General features: G+C 30.7%; 1 protein-coding gene across 3 annotated transcripts in view; it reads right to left on the bottom strand.

Moving 5' to 3' along the window:
* Positions 1–291: 291 nt before the first annotated feature.
* The window catches only part of LOC121118162 (solute carrier family 4 member 11), a 74656-nt gene continuing 52721 nt past the window's right edge, over positions 292–22226 (bottom strand). Inside the window, exons 11-16 of one of the 3 annotated variants that reach the window (XR_005864356.2) lie at positions 8528–8634; positions 8289–8457; positions 7473–7646; positions 1662–1886; positions 1062–1362; positions 292–699 (exon numbers count right to left, since the gene is read on the bottom strand). Coding sequence is in view for 1 of the 3 variants with exons in the window: in XM_040712712.2 (XP_040568646.1) it covers positions 1155–1362; positions 1662–1886; positions 7473–7646; positions 8289–8457; positions 8528–8634 (883 nt within the window). In the remaining 2 variants the exon portion in view is untranslated. Of the gene's footprint in view, positions 1363–1661; positions 1887–7472; positions 7647–8288; positions 8458–8527; positions 8635–22226 lie in introns of all 3 variants that reach the window. The other 2 variants (XR_005864355.2, XM_040712712.2) reach the window with 2 other exon arrangements.

Genomic DNA, 22226 nt, shown 5'->3' with positions numbered 1-22226 from the left:
ATAAGGTCAATAGGGAAAAAAAGCTAGACGCGTATTAATTGTCTATAAAAGTGAATTAATTTTTATAAAAGGGCATAAAAAATTTTCACCATCTAAAAAAGGTCAATAGGGGAAAAGGCTAGACGCTTATTTATTTTCTATAAAAGTTTGATATTTTTGAAAAAGGACACAAAAGATTGACCTTCAAAAAGGTCAATAAGAAAAAAAAACCAAGATCCATTATTAGTTTTCTAAAAAAGTATTTTTTTTAAAGCCATAAAAATGGAACTTTTAAAAAAGGGAAATTGGAAATAAAGAAAGACTCTTAATTTATTAACTAAAAAAGAAAAATTATTTTATTACAAGTCCAATTATAATTAACGACATAATGAAAAAAGCTTTTCCCTAAATGCCGCTCGATCTAAAATCGGTCCTCGTTCTACTTTTTGATAAATATTTTCCTCATCATTTGAAAAGTCATCAAAATTTGGGCGTGTGAAGAGACGTAAAATAATCTGTAAAATATAAATGGGTATCATATTTCCTGTCAGATCTGGGAACTCGTTTTTCTGTTATTTAACATTTGTCTTCTTTTCCCCCACTATTCACAATTTTGAAATTAATATTATGTTGTTAAATATAACTCTAAGTCTGTAATTTTTTCATTTCTTATATATTTCCTCCATTGACTTTGTTTGATTTTAATTTTCATTCTTCTTCCTAATGACGGAATTTAACATAGTGAGACATAATTAGAGTAACTTTGAAATTATTCTGGGGACAATTGTTTAAGAGAATCTGCATATTATCACGATCTTTAAACCTGAATAATTATGAGGCTTTGTGACGACGAGAGTTTACTATTTATGCAAGGAAAAATACTACAGAGGTTTTTTGGTTTTTTTTGAAAGACGTCAAACACTAACGAGATACTAAATATTTATTTTTTTTCAACTTTTTCAAAAATGTGAAATTTTCTCGTAATTTTGTTTATTTTTTAAATGAAAAAAATGTAACATTTTGCAGATTATAATTTACAGAATCATTATAAAATTTAGTCCCAAAACGAGTATCAAAATTACAAGAATCATAGCACTCTAAGTGAAAATCCACCTTATTAAATCGAAAAAAAAAAAAATTGGTCAATCTCATAATTGAGATTAGAATGGCGAAGGTCATTGATGCTCTCCATCCAGTACTTGAAGATATTTGCGATCGATAAAACGTGTTGTTATTAATTGTCGAATTGGCAAAAGACAAAGAAGGAATATGGGAAATATAATTTTGATATAAGGCCAGGATGTAAAGCCGAAAATGGAAAGGATCCCGAGTTGACATACTTGTATTGCGGTGAATTGATGGATCTTTCGCTGAGGAACTCTCCTATAAAATAAAAATGGATAATTAATCACTATGCAATGGAGTAACAACAAGTAAGGCTTTAGTGCTATTCAATAAATTTTGAGAGCTCCCTTGTTCACTACCCCATTTGACTAATCCCTCTCATTTTTTTTCAATCAATGATTGTTTTCCCGCCTTTGCTCAATCGGACGTTCATCTTTATTATTTTCCAGAAAAAAAGGAAAAATTCTTTAAAGTTGAATGAGCAAAGTATATACTTTTTTGTGTACCTAAATTCCTGAGCGCCCCTCTCCCCACTGATGAATTGTTGCAAGGCTTACCGTATGTAATGATTGGGTGGATAGGCCGTCTGCTCCATAAAGAGAAGAGTGAATCTTTCAAAGAGTTGATTTCCATTCAAGGCGGTTACAGCCAAATATAAGAAGAGTCCATCAAGCACAGGGACAGGAATGAGCCGGAGATAGTCCCCAAGGAAGAAAATGGACAATCCAATAAGTAAATTTGCCACCAGACTTGTAATACGTGTTTCGCGAACTTTAACTATTCTAAGAAATAAAAGGAGAGCAGACTATAATTTTTAATCAAGTAAATTATGCAAAGAGATAATTTTAGAAAACGAACAACAACGTTCATTTTTTATGTTAACGAAAAAAACACATGATATTGCAAAAAAAAAAAAAAAAAAAAAAAAAAAAAAAATATTTCAATTAAGTAATTTGGAATCTGTTTTAATGTGGGTTGTACATTTGAATATGCTTGGAATGTTGCTTACAAAAAAAAAAGATTGTTGATAATTGGAAGTATATTTGTTTGTTGTCTTGTTTTATAAAAATTGATTATTTATTTTTACAATTCAAATAGAAATCAACTTTTAAGTAATACAGGGTTGATCTCATCTATTTTCAATCCGGAATGATACTAGTGCAAAACCTCGAACAAAGCAAGGTAAGACGGTTGGAAAGGACAAAGAAGCTTCTTAATTTTTTCAAGGCCAACAAAATTTTGGGCAAAGTTTTCCTCTTTTCTGTAAAAAAAAATTTCACCGTTGATGCCCCAGTGAATAAGCAAAACAGCCGCTACATCACAACCCAACATCAACACAATGTCTCAGCTTCAGTGGCCAGCACAGGCAAAGTATGCCATCCCGTTTTTGTGGAGAGGAAGTAGCAGCTCAATGTAGATACTTCTGTGTAAGAAAGTACTACTATGGGCTAGAGAAAAGTTCGACGACAACTTTAAGTTCACTTAAAACGGAGCTCCATGTCATCGCGCTTTAAGATCCATGTCTTCCTCAGAGACAACTTTGCGGACTTTCGAGGGCTCAACATGTGGTCGTCCTCCTCTCCAGACGCTAATTCCTTAAACTACTCTATATAGGGGCGGCTTGAGGAGAGGGTATATGCTACTCCTCAAAGGAATTTCTAGTGTCCAGAGGCTTCCATCAAGAGGCAGTAGACAAATCTCGAGTTTGACTAAATCCCTACGTCTTTATGCGTCCAATTAGGCAATTATTAGAGATGGGGCTCTTATATTGAATAAAAGTTGCACTTCGATTGAATAATCTAAGGAATTAAAGTATGGGCTCTACGGTGGCTAAAAATCCTTTGCCCAGAAGTGCATGTTGCCCTGGAGCCCCTCTTGGGGTTTCTTTGGGGGTGTGGGCAGGTTCCCTATTTTGTTTTTGTTTTTCAGGCTGTATCCTAATGACAACCACCCGGGAGTCATGGCCTTCGCTTTAAATGCAACCATATTCAAATTAATCACTGAAGCAGGGCATTGGGTGAAGTGAGACATATCTTCTCTGCTACATCCCCCAATGTCAATATTCAATCATACTGCCTGTTAATCAACAGGATCAACAGTAAAGGTTCCCTTGAGGTGGTTCATGATATTTTTGTTTGTTCTTTTGTTCTGTCAACAGAGGCAACAATTTTATACATAATCTTTATGCGATTGAAAATATAGTCTATTATTTGTAGTTCACCTCCAATTATTGATATATCTAGATATTCCTTTCTAAATATTCATCATTGTGCTTATATTAAGACCAAAAGTTTTTTTGTGTTTTCGTTTTAATTAAGTTTTTTTACTAGTATCTTCAGCTACATTATTGACAGATTGTAAATGTTTGAATGCATACTAATAAAGGGCATTACAAAAAAAGAAAGAAGGTGCCCATTTAAAGTAAGGTCTAGTTTTAGTATGAGGTTGCAATAATATATTAGCTTTAGACACAAAACATAACATATCATTATGTTGATGAGGGGAGGCAACATATTTGTTTTCAACTGGTCACATCATTCTACAAATAACCAATTATTCATCTATGAAAGTTGTGGTCACCAATCTATTTAAAAAGTCTATGATTAAATTTTTAATAATGTACGATCAATTAGTATTGACGACTGTTTGTTATTATGCTGCAGAAATATGCCTCATTGGTCTATGGACTTTTCACTATTGTCCGTATCGTTTTTCGTGGTTTATGTGGAGTATGATTTCATAGTTATATCTTGCCTCTTTGTCCGAGACTCCACCAAAAATTGACTTAAACACTCAAACACAAATGCTATTGTGAAGAATGAGGCATAATTTTACATTGTCCGATACTCCATAACAAATCGACCAGTTATCTTAAACTCTTACTAAAATTAGCGAAAAAATTTAAAACAACATTGAAGAGTTTTGAAAAGTCAAAATTATTTTTCTATTACATTTTCTATACATACCACATTCCTTTTAAAATTAGTGATCACTTTAAATTGTACATATATTAGCGTTCTGTTTCGAACCGTAAACCAATTTGTTCCACTATTGTCTAGCAGAAAATAGCATAGGATAGTTTAAAAAAAAGACATTCTGGTTAATGTGTAAATATAATAAATTGGCTGAAAAGACCCGGGCTCAACAAAGAAAACATTTTTTTTCGTTCAAAATTAGCATTTTTAATATTATTATTACATAGGTATTTTTTTTAGGGTATAATATTTGAAGCAGAGTCCACAAAATACTTTTCAAGCCATTGCTTAGCTTAAATTAAATTTTCCTTATCAAGAACCAGTGTAAAGTTAAACACACTTTTACTTATTGATCCATTGTTATTAAAATAACAAAAGTAGCGTCTCAGTTAGCACAATAATTCAAAAACTAAATAAACAGATTGTCATTGAATTTTGACAGCTGTCTTTTGAAGCTTGGCACTAGCTGAAAAATGAGGCGAATTAAAAAAAAAACATACATGTTTGAGGTCTGGTACTTTTCAGTCCAGTTGTTATAAAGACCTTGAGTGATTTTTATTATCGTTTCTGCTTTCTTTTTTTTTTTTTTTTTCATTTTTCATAGAATTATAATTTTTGAGAACAAAAATTTGTTTCAAGTATAGAGTGTATATAAATGCGTAATAGTTGTTAGGCAATAAAAAAAAACTCCTTAAGAGAGTTTTAGTGGCTATTAAATGATAATTATTTTTATCACTATTATGTCTATTACTTCTGTAATGAAAGACAATAAAAAAAATAGATGAATAAATATTATTCTACTCTTGGACTGTGATATGCTTATATAGTGCGTTAACATAAAAACAATCTTGAATAGAAGAAAATTCAAATTTATGGTCTTACCTATATACATCCCATTGTTTAAAAGACATATTATTTGATTCAATAGCAGTTTTTTCTTGAAATTTGTGGGATGAGTTATGATAATAGTAATGGGACGATTCACCTCCCCCCCCCCCCAAAAAAAAAAAATAATAATAATATTTAAAAAAAAATGTCATGCCGATTCTGATGCAATTCCAGCAAAAATTCTATATTCCGATTCTTAAAAATTTTAAATAGTAATAATAAAATACAATTTTGCTATCAAGGAGATCAACAGGATTATTTTAGGGGGGAGGAGCTTAATTTTGAAATAAAAAAAAATTTCAAAAGCCCTTGGCTATTCTTAAAAAAAAAAATTTCTGGGAAAAAAATTCAAAAATACACATCTGTTAAAAAAAATTTCGAATAACTATTCTTTTAGAACAAGTTCTCAAATATCCTGAACTGTTCTCAAAGATAATTTTTTCGGAAGAAGATTTCAAAAATAAAATTATTAATATAAAATTTTTAGAAATAAAAGTTCCAATATTAAATTTTTGGGAGAAAAATTTTAAAAATAGTTTGTTGCTGAAAAGCTATGGATTTTCGAATTATTTTTCTAAAAAAATTAATTTTTTGTATTTATTTTTTTTCAAATTAAAGACATAACTTAAGAACAAAAAAACAAGTGGCCAGTAAAGGCGAAGTCTGCCCTTCTATTTTTGTGAAAAGGAAGGAGCGGTTCAATGCAGATGCTTAGCTCAAAATTCTGGATAAGAAAGTGCAATTTTGGGCTAGAGAAAAGTTCGGGGAAAACTTTGATTTCACTTAAAACGGAGCTCTGTGTCATTTAACCGCTTAGACCAGCTGTAATGTGTAGTATATGGATGATATTTAAACAAAATCACGGTCCATCCAAAAATATGCAAAATTTCAAAACTGTAAGGTCGTTGAGCTACCTTTGTTTGTTCATAAAACTTGTTCAAAATTTGTTAATCGTATTTTTGATCAGAAGGAAAGCATTTGAACACTCACTCTTTTACCTTTTCACAAAAAGCGATTTTATTGGCACCCTAATAATTAAGGTAGTTGGAATACTGAGCTAGGCGTTACTATACTAAGACAAAAATATCCTAGGCCTATGTATTTTGTTGCCATGTGTCTATTCGCTTGACTCGCATGATACGTCATGGCTATTTCATATTTTTTTATTTTTGGTAAATAAACGAATTAATAAGTTATACTGTACTTATGCTCCGTTTTCAAAAGGACAGGAATACAATTTCTTGTTGATCCCTCGTTGCATATATAATGGATATATTTGCCATTTTATTATTTCTAGGAATACACAAATACTAATGTATAACTACACTTTTTATAAAATATTACTCAGCAATATTTTAATACAGTATCCAATGTAGGATTTTAATACTAAAAAAAAATATATGTGTAATTCATTTTAATAATTGTGAAGACATAATATCACAGAGATAGTCTAGGAGTACTTAAAAAATAAAAAGCAGAAGTTATGATTGCCTTATTTGGCTAACAATCAGATGGTATGATTGATTTATTTGGCTAATCATTAGATGGATTCTGGCCTTATTTCTGTTTTCTCAGGTAGAACATGTTGCGTGATGCAACAAAGGTCACGCCATTATGTTGCCAAATGGGCTAAATACAGCCCACCCTGTACTAATCGAACTAATTTTTTACTAGCTACGGCCTAACATACCTGTTGAGCCATGATTACACTCAAAATTTTAGTACTACTTAAGGTTAATAGAAATACATGGTTATACCATGATACTTTTTCCACTGATTCTTTACTTCCAACAGGCTTTTAAAAAATGACGTCAAAGAATATATACAGTTACTGTTAATCATATAATTTGTAATATTACATGATTATATAAGGTAACAATATACTGTTGTTATAATCTTTGCCGTCAAAATCCGGTTGTCTTGCCCAGCAGTCGGTACAGTACATCAAATAGAAAATTATAGCAAGCCCCATTAAATAACGGTCTAACCCAAGATTAATAAAAAACAAACGTTATGCTATCATCTAATCCGGCTTGCCGGAATTTCAATTTAATGTACCCTGACTAACTGCTAGGCAAAAAAGACAGATTTTGGCGTTATAGTGTATAACAGTGGTACTCTATTAGTAACAGTACAGGAAGGCACTCTTGGTGACAATTATACTCGATGATGTCACTCTTAAAAAGTGTGGGGGAAATCAAATATCCGTTGGAAAAGAGTTAAGGTATAACATTGTTTTTCTATTGATCTTGGTCTAGCCTACTATTTCTATTAACCTTGGTACTACTCTTTATTCAACAAAAATAAGGAACTCATTCTTCAATTATATTTAGAGCTCTGTTTCTTTTAACGAGATAATTAGTCATCAAGAAAAATATACGTAAATACAAGACATAGCTATGATTGTATTAGAGAAAAAAACTCTCCAGGTCTCAAAACAACAACAAAATAGCTTCTATACACGCAATATCCATTTCTTCATGCATACATATGTTTCTAACTTACATATCATAGACGTGGCCCTCTTCAACGTGTTCCTGAACATCTGCAAGGGATCGGACGTGAAGAGGTGAGTGAGGTAAAACAGCATGCATCCATGGTAGACAAAAAATTGAGAAAGGAATGTTTAGCACACCAATGACGAATAGATCCCAATGATAGGATGTCCCCTTAACCAATCTATATGAGGTCGAATTATGAAAGTAAATTAGGTTTGTTATATGCATGATCAATAATTATAACTTGAGATCGATAATTTTGAGCCGAACATTTTCGCTGCCTTTAATTTTGCCGCCTATATTTTCGGCACTGGTAATTTTGCCTTGGGGAGATTTTGCTGCATGGCATATTCACTGACTTTTTATATAATCTGTTCGAACTTTACTGTTGTATTTTTATAATTATCACTATTGATGAGACATTCCTGTTGGTCAGCTCATATGAACTTTTTATAATTATAAAGCTTCAATATTTGTCGTAGTAATAATTTGATATCAACATTACGTGGTATTTTATGTAGCTCTTGCATTTTGGGATATTTGAAATCCAAAAAAATGATAGATTGACTGAATGAATACAATTCAAAATCTAAGAAGAACATAGCTGACTATAAAATATATTAATGCATGATAAGTCAGTTATATTGATATATTTTTTCCTTTATTTTCTTCTTCTCATAGCTGATTAATTTGATAGAGATTTAAGTTCAATCCGATAATATAAAAAGGCGGCGAATGTGTCATGCAGCAAAATCTCCTCGGTACACAATTACCAACGGCGAAAATGTTCATGGCAAAATTACCTAAAACCATTATAACTCACTTATTATCCGGATTATTAACAATAGAAGCTGTAATATTCTGATCCATAAAAAATAGAAGGGAGAGAGGAAATCCGAGGCTGGAGGCAGTTAGAATTAAGTTGAGAGTAATGTTGCTCCAATTTGGAGTAACAAAAGCCTCAGAGAGGTTTATCAACTTAAATGGCGCCACTAATAAAATAACAATCAATGAAGAACAAAAAACTGACACTTCAAAAATGGGATTTCCCTCTAAACTTACTTTTTACATCACGAAAGAAATGTGAGCCAACAAAGCTGAAACAAATCACTGCCACGGGTAAGGCATAGTCTGTCAGGACTTCCCTCTTTCCAGCTTGTAAATAGGGCCTATAAAGAAAATAAAAAAAGGTATGATTATAAGACATAAATAATAAAGTATTGTACATATATCAGGGTAAAACAACTTTATAAATTGTTGTGTTGTATGTTCCACGCTATACAACTAACCCATAATAATATAATTAATTGCAATAATCATCATAATTCTTATACCATGAGTCGTTTTTTCTATTTATTTCTTTGCTCTTTTTTTAACAATCCATTACTTATTTTTAGAGCTGTAAATTCTAAGCTTTTATTAGGGCGACAGATTTTTTTGTTGTTGGCATCCCAAACTATTGTCTGTCTTTATTTTTGAAAGATGCTATCATCATTTTTTCATTCTTGACGAGAAAAAATTTAAATATAAAGCATAACTTTGAGTGTTTGTGCTTATACCCGGAGGTCAATTGAAACCTCAAAACATACTAATTCAATAATTAATGAAGGTTGAAATAATTAATAACACAAAACGAATCTGAGATTTCTAGCTTACGTAGAAGTTGAGAAAAGGAAACTTGAACAAAAAGGCTAATTAATGTATCCATTATTATCTATCTTTGGCGTATATTGTTATAAAAATGCTTCATAAAATAAATAAATATGAACTTAAATATAAGCAAAGTATTCTCCATTCCCTAATGTAACTTTAAATGTAGAAGTTTCTCCTCTTTATAGTAGTAGTTCATTTTTTACCCTCAAAATCATATACCATGCAGCTGATCTTAACAAGGGTCTTAGTTCAGGTGTACCATATGTCTGTCTCTTCCATTCTCCTCGGGCTCTATAACGCCGCTATCTTTATTGTATCATGCAAACTTTCTCAGACAAAAAATAAAAATAAAATAACAACTGCAATTTATCTCATATGTACTTCCAGACTTTCACTGACATATTATTTCTTCACAATTTTAAAAATGAATTTGCAGGTGCGTTCCCAGGACTGAATAATAAATATATATATATGTTGTTGTTTTTTTCTTTGGGGGAGGTTAGGTTTTTAGAATTTAAAAAAAATTGCTCTGGAGCATAATTTGATCGAATTACCTGTATAAAACAACTCACTAATTCGTTTATTTTTCAAAAAGAATAAATTATGAAATCAAGTCAGATGAGGGTATTTTTGTGTTAGCAAAGTAACACCCTGATGTATATTAATATAAATATTCAGCTATCTTATTATTTCTACTTCAAAAAGAAATTTTGGCTATCCTATAGTAATATTATAATACAGTATCGAATATTACTAATAATGTAGGAATTTAATATTATGAAATATATACGCGTATATGTAATTAACTTTAAAAATTGTGGATAAATAACATAACAATGATAGTTTGGTAGTACTTCAGCGATAAATAGCAGTGGGTATGTTCAAATTATTTGGTTAACTACCAGATGATTTCACCCCTTTTTTCTGTTCCTTTTTCAAACAAGATTGCGTGATACCTTAAAGATAACGAGTGATATAGAATGAAGCATTATCAATCTCATTCCAACTCTCTCATTTTTCATATTCATCGTTGGGGTAAATTCATAATAAGAATGCCTTAAAAATATTATTCGATACTTCAATAATTAAATCCGAAATTAGTCAATAACACCGAAGCTAATAAAGTACTTTCACAGAAAAAATATAATCATACCAATTATGTGATAAATTAAGCATTTACATAGAATTAGTATTGTGTCAATACGTATTCATTCGGTCCAGTTCCTTTAACTGTCTGAGCTTGGAATTTTTCATAAAAACGTCGAAGGTTTATTAAGGCAAATAAGATATATGAGATATGTATTACGATCATCGCACACATCTTGCAAAATAATATTTCTATTTACATTATAACAAAAGTAGGTTTGACCGAGGTTGCTCGGGACATTAAGAAACTAAAATTTGTTATGAACTCTTCTTCTTCCTATAAAACAAAAAATAATCACCCTAAAGTCTTAAGAATTATTATTGCTGCATGTTGGTATGTAACTTTGCACACTTTTTTTAAAAGGAGATTTTAAGGTATAGACAAAGGTACTAGAAATACAAGATTAGACCATAGCGCTTCTCCGTTTGATGTTTGACGTCCACAACACTTTTTAATGGTGACATGAAAGAGTACAACTATTACAAAGAGTAGGCATATATCGCCTTCCTAGACTGTTATTTTTAGAATACCGCTGTTATACTCTAAAGCGTCAAAATCTGTCGGTTTACCCCATAAGTCGGTACGGTAGATCAAATTGAAAATTCTTTGGGAAGCGCGATGACATGATGGTCTGATCTTGTATTTGCATTAAACTTGGGTTTAATGAAAAAAAAAATCTAACGCTGACCGTTGATCTGTCGTCTGCTCAACTTTCATATTATTGTCAAAAATCCTTTTCTTTATTCTCTCATCTTATTTTTCTTCTCTAATCCTTGTAATCTCCATTTAAAAAAGTGTGCAAAGATATATACCAACATGAAGCAAGAATAATTCTTAAAATTGTATTGTCATGTTTTTTTCTTTGTTTTTTGTTTTATATGAAGTAGTCGTTTGTTTTACAAAAATTCGTTTTGAAAAGAATGCTATTTAAGGACCGCTATAGACTTGAATTATTTTAATTTATTTTGTTATATAACAAAATAAGAAAAACACGCTTGATGACATCGAGAGGGATCCATTTTTCTTCTTTAAGGACTGACAAGTGTAACTGTACTGGATCAGACCAGACTGGACCGGGGTTCTTGGTCCTAAATAAGGACCAAAGCAATACTACATAGATTTGATCACAAATACGACACACAAGGGATATTATAAGGAAACTTCAGACCCAACGAAGTTACAGAGTGTTAAACCCTACATCATTTGTGTCAATAAAAATAATTTTTCTTAATGGGACTTAAAAAAATCTTATTGTTAAAAGACAAATCTTTTATTTAATATATTTATATTTTATCATTTTCTTTTTCTTTTTTACAGATTAACTGAAGGAGATGTCAAGTCATCTCCTTTTTCTCAGTTCTTTTTCCTGTTCTTCCCTTTATTTTTTCGAAAGCATTCATGATTTTTTTTTGTTGAGACATTACAATTAAATGTTAATTAAATAAGGGGGCCTCTCCCTTATATATATATATATATCAAACTTTGACACGACGAAGGAACTCGAAATTATGACAATTTATTTCTTTTCTCTAAAACACGTTACGTACACACATACTTATAAGAAAACATTCTTATAAGTTTTTCAGTTCCATTAATTTATTATAACAAAACTTTAAAAAAAAAAGGATTTTCTTTGCTACTTCTTTTTCAGAATTGAATTAATTTATGTACATTCTAAGAATCAATTGTCTAGAAAGGTGGGATGGGGAGGGGGGGGGGTCTAAGACCAGAAAACAATGTTTTCAGAATATCTTTTTATTTAACTTTATTGTTCATTTAAGGAACTTCAAGCTTGTAGGTTAAAATGATAAAATATATTATTGGATTAAAATACATATTTATGAGTATAATATGGGTTTCGGTTGTAAGTTTAAGAGTGGGCAATAATTAATAACAAGTGATAAAAATCCAAAAAATAAAGAAATTAACAATGTGGGAGAGAAGGAATAATGCCGTTTCATCAAATCAGGTTTAATTAGCTGCGACAAAGGAGGAAGGAGAAAAGCATATAAACAAGGACATTTGTTATAATTACTGCGATGTCTATCCTCAACCTGCAACAAATCTTCAGGGTTACGTTCCGTCTTTTATGAGTACAAACGAATGTTAAATGAGGTTTTGAATAGAATTAAGTATACTAGGAATAGATGTTCACTACTCAGGAATTAAATAATAATTACAACTGCTAAGGGAAAGGAAATTCATTCTTCAGATTACCAATTCCAAAAAAACGGGACATCTAAAAAATAAGCAGAATTTCATCATTGTTATAAACCCAAAGAATTATATTACTAGGGATGTGCAAATTATGCAAATCCTCATGAGCATTCACTTCAAATAAAAAGCTTATGTTAGTTATCTTCAAGATATTAGTGTTCTTATTAATCATTTCCCTTTTTTTGAAAATTCTATAGCATTAGCGAGTATTGAGCATTATTCTTTATTTTGTGATTTTTTTTAGTAGATATGTCGAGTGTTGTGTTAGTCCATATTTATGAGGGAAGACTGTAGTCCGGACTATTTCAGTCTTGTTCTGGTATTACATATCAGTCCTAAACTTATAAAGTTCGGTCCTTGATGACGTCACTTAACTTATTTCTTTTTTAATCAGTTCTTGTGCTAACAGTTCGAAAGACCGACAGTCTTAAGGTATCATACGACCAATCATAACAAGGTACTGGACTGACCCCTCCAGATAGACTACTATAAAGTAAGTCTATCAAAGTTTCCATCATATACTTTTCGTTTTAATTTTCACTCACAAAGATTTAGACAATTTTCCTTATCTTTGTTCATCACATCTCAAATTATTGATTTCATTTACAATGTCACTTAGAGCTTGAAAAGAACAATAGAGCTGTGCAAAAGGGTTTTCTGATAAATAATTATTCTTTGATTAGATATTAAACCTTATAACTCTTTAACTTTATTACGTACTCTAATTTTGCATTCCTATTTTGGGTTTTTTGACCAAAAAAAAAAAAAGAAGTTTTAGTGTACTCTGCGATTTTGTATTACTGTATAAAGGGTTTCCGGATAACTGAGTATACTTCGTCAAATAAGTTAATAAAAGTGATAAAATATTAAAATATATTAATATTTTTGGAACTTTTATTAACCCTAACTCTTTAAGATATTTAAGTACTTTAATTTTGTATTGCTAATTCAGGATTTTTGACAAATAACAAGGTTAGAGTCTTTTAGTGTACTCTACAATTTTCTATTATTGGAAAAAATTGAGGGGAGGGGGGAATCAATTTAAGTGAAAATGTGTTCCCTTCCACCAAGGCCAAACTAATAGACGTATGTTCCTTAAAAAAATCATTTAGGTTCTTAAGGATCCAGTAACGGTTCTGCTAACTGATTTTTTTTTGCCTCCAAGGGCATGGCGGCCTTTAAATGATTTTTTTATCGATTCACCAATATATCTTAGGGCAGGTGGGTATTTTGGATAGTAGACGGGTCCTTCGATACTCAAGGATGCATTATTCGAATAATTTAACCTGCCTCAGGGACAAGCAGCTCATATACACATCCCGTGAGGGGGGTGTATTGTAGCATATTAGAAGATGTTATTTATGCTTTTGCGCCAGTGCAGTAAAAACTGAACCTGTACAATTTGAGGGCCGGGGTTTATTTTGGGATATTAGGAGGGTTCCTAGATGTTCAAGGAAGCGTCTGTGAGACTGCAAGTTCGGTGTCTGACAGAAGAGATCATAACAAATTTTAATTTCATAAAGTCCCTGGCAATGCCGGACAACCCTACTCTATTCCCTAATAAAAAAGGTACAGATAAAGATACAGCAACATGCCGAGAGAATAATGCTTAAAACTCCCGGGCGTAACGTTGGGCATACCTACTCTAGTTTTGTTTTTTTAGAGTTCAAGTTGTTTTTATAATCAATTAAAGCCTTCTTTATTGAATATGTGGCTTTTAAATAGAAATAGAGTCATAATGAAGAACGACTTCTGGAAAATATTGTTCTCATGCCAAAAATAAAAAAAAATATATCCCACTTCATTTTTTTTTTATATTCCATTTGGAAGATTCTTCCACTGTCAGACCTAAGTCAGAGAGGTTTATTTAGATATCACTATAGTAAACGTATGCCAAAAAAAAAAAAAAGGAAATAAAATAAAATCCAAGTGTTAAAAAAAATACCTTTTTAATGAAGAGTTTGAAGTAAAAATAAATAAATACAATAATGTAAGCATTATACAGAGTAAAAATTGAATTATTAATCTACATTCAACGCAACCTAACCAGCTTATTTTATGAAAATTCCTTAAAAGATATTAAAAAATAAATTGACCAAAATCAATCAAAATTGACCTTTTTTAAATTGAAATGTAAGGTATACACTATAACTTCAGCTAGGATATAAAGCACTTGAAGAAAAAATAAAAAAGATAATAGCTTCTAACAGAGGTCCTTTTCTTTACTCGATTTTTTTATGTAGTTATATATCTTTTTTATTAATTGTTATAAAGATAAAGTAATAAATAATTCATTTTTCAAATGTTGATATGGTTGTATCAACTTGTTATTGACTTTGATTTTCATCTAAATAAGTCTTTCATGACGAAATATTGACGGAATCGTAGTTATATTCTAAAAACTTAATTTTTAAAAAACTATGAAGGTTGAAAGTTTTAATGTTCATTTTCGTGCTCTTCAGCTTAAATATCAACAATAATAAATGTGGTTTGAGTCTGCGCTTTTGCATGGTGTAATTATCGAATGCAAAAGTTAACTGAAGAAAATCTTTCTAAAATCTGGATTTGTTGACAAAATAAAGCAAATTTTATAAATTAATTATGATTAATATAAAACTGCAGTAATTACGTCAAATTATCCTTATAAAATTGTATGATTCTTTCAATACAAATAACTCAATTTTGATATTTTCGCTGTTTATTTATTAAAGCATTCGAGCTCTTTATTTTTACTCATTTTGGCCATGAAAATAGATCAAAAATTCATAGTCTGCTAATTAACTTAAATCTAATTTTCCACAACAATAAAATAAGATATGTTGTTTAATAAATATTACATCTGTTTGTATAAAATAAATTATTCCTTTAAAACCTATTCATAAAAAAATCAAAGAATTACCAGGTACGAAAATACCAAAGTTTGATTTATTCAATGTATAGATATAAGTTGGACGTCATCCATATAATATGATTTTTAAGTATGTATGTGTAAAATAAAACTTTAAATGTGTACTATCGTTATGAAACAAGAATAAAACTTTTCTGATTTATAAAACTGGTTTTATTGCCTTTTGGAAAAAAGAAGATATGTAGTTGCACTCTTTTTGATAATCCACTAATAATTATAGTGTTCATCAATTAAATTTTAATTATTTATACTGATACACCCTGGATTCTAGATAAAAAATGATACAAATGTAGATATTTCTTTTGTCATTCCTGAATGACAAACTCATTAAACATTCCTTTTTCCAAATGAATGATGTTCATTGATTGATTAAGAGGATCATATGGAAGGAGAAACGTACATATATATATATACAAGAAACGTGACATTTTATTAAAGATGAAGAGATCTTAACAAGGTTATGAAGCACGCCCATTATGAGTTTATGATGAATTATTTTAGACATGCATGTGGATATGGGGCAGGAGCACTCTAGTTAACGTTGCTTCTATTTGTTCGTTGTCGAATTTGATATAGTTCAAAGTTGTGCTTATTAAATTATTAGCCTTCTATTACTTTATTAGCTATTAATTGGTAAATATAAATGGATTGATAACATATAAAAGTGAGATGGTTGTCCTGTTATAAAAAGAGACAATCTTGTAAGCCTTCGTTTTTAATTAATTTATTGTCAAAAGTTTTTTAATTATGTAAGATGAAAAAAGGGATAAAAATTCAAAGTTGATAATAATCAAGACTTTACAATTATTGTGCGTCATTATATAATGTAATCTTTAACTAAATTCAAGAAAAAGGGAAAATCCTTATTCATTTTAAATGATCTTATTGTACTTACAGCCCAATATTTCATAGACATATTTGATTGAGTTATAGCTTTCTTTTCTAATTTTTGATATGAGTTAATATATTCAATATTTTTAACTATTGTAAAGTTCCTTTATTTAATTTAAGAGACTTATTTTTAAACGTAATTCATTCATGTATCATTAAGTTATCGTGGAGATTAATTTCGTCTACTTTGAGGAGTAGAACACACTAACAAATTTCAAATAATTAATTTTCAATAAAACAACTATTAAGAAAGAGACAACAAGGAGAAAATACTTTCAATATTTTAATTATTTTACGTGGATTGGACAGCAAAAATACAAACACTTCAAAAAGTCTCACATTTAAAAGACTGAAATTGAAATCGTGAATGTTAAGAGTCGTGCAATCCAATTTTAAAAAAATTACATAATGCAGATCTTGAACAATTCTATTGTGACCATTTTTTTAGCTTAAATTAATAGCATAGATAATACCTAATAGCATATTAATTTTCAATATCACCTTTATGGGACTCAATCCTCCCACAGAGTATTTATATTTAGTTAATAAAGTAATGCAATATCTTGCATAAACGATTTCGGAGTTGTTAATATTCATTTTACAGTCAAATTATGGTTTTAGCATTTGCAAAGTAAATTGAAATACAAGGTTAGACCATCATTGAATCGGGCTTGCTAGAATTTTCAATTTGATGTACCGTTCCGACTGCTGGGCAAGAAAATAGATTTTGACGTCATAAAGTATATCAATGGTTTATTAACAGCATATCATAGTTAGAGTATGTAATCTGACGTCAATATTTAAAATTAGGAAAATTGCTCTAGAGAAAATTGCCGGTATTTAGTTCATACTTCTTGATGAATAATAACACATTATAAATTTGCTTAATATTATTTATGAAAATATCTAAACATATTTGTTTTTTTCCATCCCCCAAGGGAGTGCCTTCAAGTTTGAGTAATGTTATTGCAATATATGAGGAGGAAGGGGGGTGGAATAAATAGGTGAATACCACTTAAAATATAGTTGAATAATCCCTGCCATCGGTTTGGTCAGTGTCTCCGTGGTAGTATGGGATTATTAAAAACCCACTTTCAATTCATCCAAAGAATCCCTCTAATAACACAAACTAGTTCAAAGCCCTCAGGTTGGCTGGGATTTCGGGAGTACAGTGGGATAGTTAAAAATAAACCCCAATACATCAGAACCCTTCTGATATCAAAAATAGTTCCAAGCCCCCGGGTTGCGCGAGGAACTTGAGGGTATTAGAGGTTTATTCAAAAAAAATATTTGGATTAGTTTCGACACAACTTGAGTTTAAACATAATAAATATCGCGCAAACTTTCGTATAATTATATTAAATAAAGTTAATTTAACAGGACTTTCCGTGGACCCTGTAGATGGATAATATCGTATTTAATTCTTTTTTAGATATGGAGTACTTTTAACGTTGATATTTGTAACTTTTATTGATAGGATTTAATTAAAAAATGGCACACCTAAAAGTGTCAAGTGTTTACCACAAATAGTTATACTAGTCCTGTAATAGTTTAAAAATGATCCAATATTTGTGGTATTCTGAATATTTTAGCGAACACAACTCTAAAATTATTGCAAATTCATTTGTATTATTTGACTTGTTTTTAGTTTATTATAGTGTTTTCTAATAAATTTTTACAAATTGATATATGAAACTGTAAATTGAGAATAAAAAATGTATATCCAGGGTTGATCTTATGTAGTGGTACACATTTAATTATTTTCAATAGTAAAATTAAGTCGAGAGGTTTCTGACAACATTTATTAAACAAAATTATATGAAAATAGTGCTTGGCATAACGTTTATTGAATATGTGAGCCCTCAGCTCTAATAATGTCCTAAATACAAGGCCTAAATCCCTTGTAGACTTGAGCTTGGTCCACTCCTTCTTGATGGAAGCTTCTAGCGACTTGAGTAGCACATAACCTCTCCTCCAGACGCAGCTAGATAGAGTAATACAAAAGATTTGCGTCTTGAGAGATGAACAGACATGTTTTGATGTCCCAAAGTTCGATGTAAGCATTTGCATGGAGTTGATCCTTCCTCTTCACAAAAATTGCCGGGCAGACTTCACTAGTACTGGACACTTGATTCTTTGTTATAAAGTTATGTCTCACTGAAGCTTAACCATTGTCTGGATGTTCGGTTGTGATGTTGCGGTTGTTCTGCTTATTCCCAATGAGTCTCAATAGTAAATAAAATGTATAACTTTGCCGGAATTTTTTTGCCCTTGAAAAAACTTAGAATGTTCGTTCTATGATCTATCCAACCGTCTCAGCTTGCTCTGTTCAGAGATAAAATGATTTGTTATCCTACTCCGTATTTTGCACCAATATCATTCCAGAATGAATATACTAAAATGTGTACCACCAGATAATATCAACTCTGTATTATTTTTTTGTAACTAGCCCTGGTGGGTAGTGGTTTTATTAACGACCGTCGAGGCATGAGTCTGATTCATTGAAGTTAGTTTGAGAACAGTAACACATAAACAAGCTAGAATTATTTTTCACAAGATAAAATATTGATTATATTTGTAGTCTTCAACGAATGATCCTTAATTTCTAACAACAAATTATCAATTTTTTTTCATGCCCACAGATTTTGACCCGTCAATTTTCATCAAATTATGTATAAATACTTAACAACGACAACAAATTCTTTTAAAAACAAACATATAAGCCTTTCAGATAATTAAAATGTAGATATTTGAACCACACAAGTGTTAAAAAGCAGAAAAAATATTATTTCCATATTTAAAACTTCCTTACTGTAAAAAAATATGTTACTCATCAGGGGCGTGTAATGATCCAAATTTTAATTTTTGGAAAAATAATTCAATAGACTATAGCTATTAACAAAAAATTAAATTTCTTAGAAAAAAATTTATAGTTATTCCCAGAAAATTAATTTATTTGAAAAAAAATAAAACAAAAATTGAGTTTTTTCCAAAAAAAATCATGAAAAATCCACAGATATTTCCTAAATTTCAATTTTTTATATTTAAATTTCATTTTAGAATTTTTTTTCCAATAAAGATTTCAAAAATATACTGATTTTTTTGGAAAAATTTAATTTGGTCGAAATAAATTACAGGCCTTCCAGCCCAAATCCCTGCGGACGCCATTTTTACTAGATTTAATTATTCTTAAAACCTGATTGAACATGCTTGTGCACACATAAAAGACGGAGAGTACCCTTGGGGCTTTGATATTGCACTGAGATTTAAATTGAGGATCGACATAGGTGTAATTCTTGCCAAAGTCCTTGTTCATTTCCTTCTGCCCCTCCTTCCTTTTTTTTAAATATTCTTTTAATTACTGAGATCGAGTTGCACTGATTAAGTATAAGTAAACATTATATCATTACATTTACTCCATCTGACTTAGGAATCTTCTTTGAAGTCCATATACAACCAGGGCGCGTACCTACGCACAATGAGTTCAAGTGGATAATTTATACCGAATGCGTTGTTCATTGAGCTACGTTGTTCCCTGACATTTATCCTATTTAAACAGTTCTATGGATCCTCAATAGGTTAAGTTAGATCGGCAATTTGCAACACACCAAATGGGTTAGTAAGAGTTATGTGTTTACAGAAATTGCGGATCATTCATGGAAGAAAACAAATTTAATTCACAAATAATTTTGAGAAAAGTCATTCTAGCTTCCTTTTGTGTTGACTAAGATCATTTTTATAAATAGTTTTAAAACTTATATTCAGTAAAAAAAAATGTTGTATTGTTCTTTTGACGTATGTCTTATGTTTAAACAATAAACTAAGAAACATTCGTTATTATCATTCCTTGTACATCAGAGTGAAATGATAAATCAAAAAAACAAAATTTTAGTTTATTTCTTATTTGTTCATTCAAAGAGCAAGGCCCCCCCCCCCTCTTCACGTCATATCTTTGACCCGTAGGCACACATACACACAAAGGAAAGGACATTTTCATTATATGCACAAGTTGTTGTTTATTTTTGTTGTTACAAGACACTAACATTATAATGCTTGTTCTTCTTGTTTTGGCATAAGGACACAATTGATAGAAATGGAAAGGGAGAAAAAGGCTCTTCATTATATAAATATAATCATTTTATAAATGTTGTTATTGTAGGATCACTACACATGTTTGTACACTTTTAGTTTGTCTAACTTAGTTTGTTATTACAACGGTTATTTTTATTTTCTTTTTTATATTTTCTACGAGGAAAATATCTAGTTCTCTAACTTAGGTACATTTGTGAAATGAACATAATAATAAGAGAGGTAAACTAATACTTCCTAGTGATAGTTGCCAATCTGCATTACTAGGGTTGTAGAGTATGCAAAGTGAAATCGTGGACTTAATTTAAAATCAATCCAAATTACTTAAGGGGTAAATATAATAAAATACTAGTTGCGTGATTAAAAGTAAGGTCTATTAATAAACAATAAAAACAAACTTTTAAAAATCAATTTTTGTCAGCATGTATGCGAAACGGCAAAAGATATCTGACTTGCTCCACCCCTAAGTGAATGTTCAGGAGATCAAGAATGTCACAAGGGACTCCGGAGTCTTGTTTAGAAGATTAAAAGCATGGTGACTTCAGTTCAGATCCTTAAAAGGTCCCCAAGTAGTGATATTCGACATAAAACCGGAATCGTGGAAGATGTGTACACTGCAATCATCAGAACTGCGCCAAAGTCAATGTGACAGGTTGCCAAGGCTATGAATATCAGTGATGATGTATGTAAACGATTTGGGGAGGCCTTATATGTACAATGACATCAGCAACCCACCCGGGTCAAGAGACGCCAGAAATTGTCGACTTGATCAGAGCATAAAAGCCGGTTTGGCCACCTTCCTCCCCCCCCTCTTTCGACTATGCCATTTAGTGTGTAGTCTAGAAGAGAGCCAGTGCTACCCCACAATGAAATTTGGATAATCTCAAGAATATGTCAAAAATGTCTGAGGTCTTCACCAAGAAGTGCTGTAGCGCATTTAGGCCAAGGTTGGCCGCCATTCTAGCAGTCTAAATATCATTTTGAAAAATAGAAGGATATATCAATAAAGAAGTCGCTGATGAAGCCTCAATGTCGTACTTCCTTTCATTCTTGTAAAAAAAAATCCCATTTGTTCGTTATCAAAAAGTCCGAGATTATACCTCGCACACTGTAAATAATAAGCCTTTTCAGTATGTAAAAAAAAAGATATCGAAAATTAACATGGTTTGAGAAGAGAGTAGCTTAGCTGTCATGATGTTTCATTAAATTACCTACAAGAATCTGTGAGATAAATAAATAAACAGAGGTCTCACTTTGGATCAAGTAAGAACATAAAATAGAATTACTCCGATGTCGATTATCAATTTTAATCCGATTTATTTTTTATTATCTTTACATCATACATGTAACTAGATATATAGATAGATGTTTACAAAACGTAAAATAATATTATATGAATTGCTAGGAGGAATTGCGTTATATTAACATGAATAAGCATTTTAGCTTAAAATAAGACTGCCTAGCCAAGACTTACACCTAATAGAATCAAACATTTTAATAAAACGAGCACATAAATAAACAATCCCATACTAAATATTTTCAAACATACTAATCAAACCATTGGTATCATTCGATGAAAGATTGGATACCTCCGAACAATTATTTTCAAACTATTAATGTATTTAGTTGAACCTGACCAATCGTATTTGACAAAGTCAATAGTATTATCCTAGGGATCACTAGCAAATCTAGGGTAGTTTTAAAGAAAAAACAACATATCTAGCTGCAAATGGAAAAAATATTACTTTCAATTTTTCTCTGTGAATTCTCTGTGAAAAAGGACTTACACTCTACGTTATTCATGAGCACGCATACTCGTGGTTATACTTTATTCTTAGATGTTCTCTTCTTAAGAA

Source organism: Lepeophtheirus salmonis, chromosome 5 (assembly GCF_016086655.4).
Source record: "Lepeophtheirus salmonis chromosome 5, UVic_Lsal_1.4, whole genome shotgun sequence".
Classification (NCBI taxonomy): Eukaryota; Metazoa; Arthropoda; class Copepoda; order Siphonostomatoida; family Caligidae; genus Lepeophtheirus; species Lepeophtheirus salmonis.
Note: the sequence above shows the minus strand (reverse complement) of the source record. Positions and strands in the feature narration are given on the sequence as shown.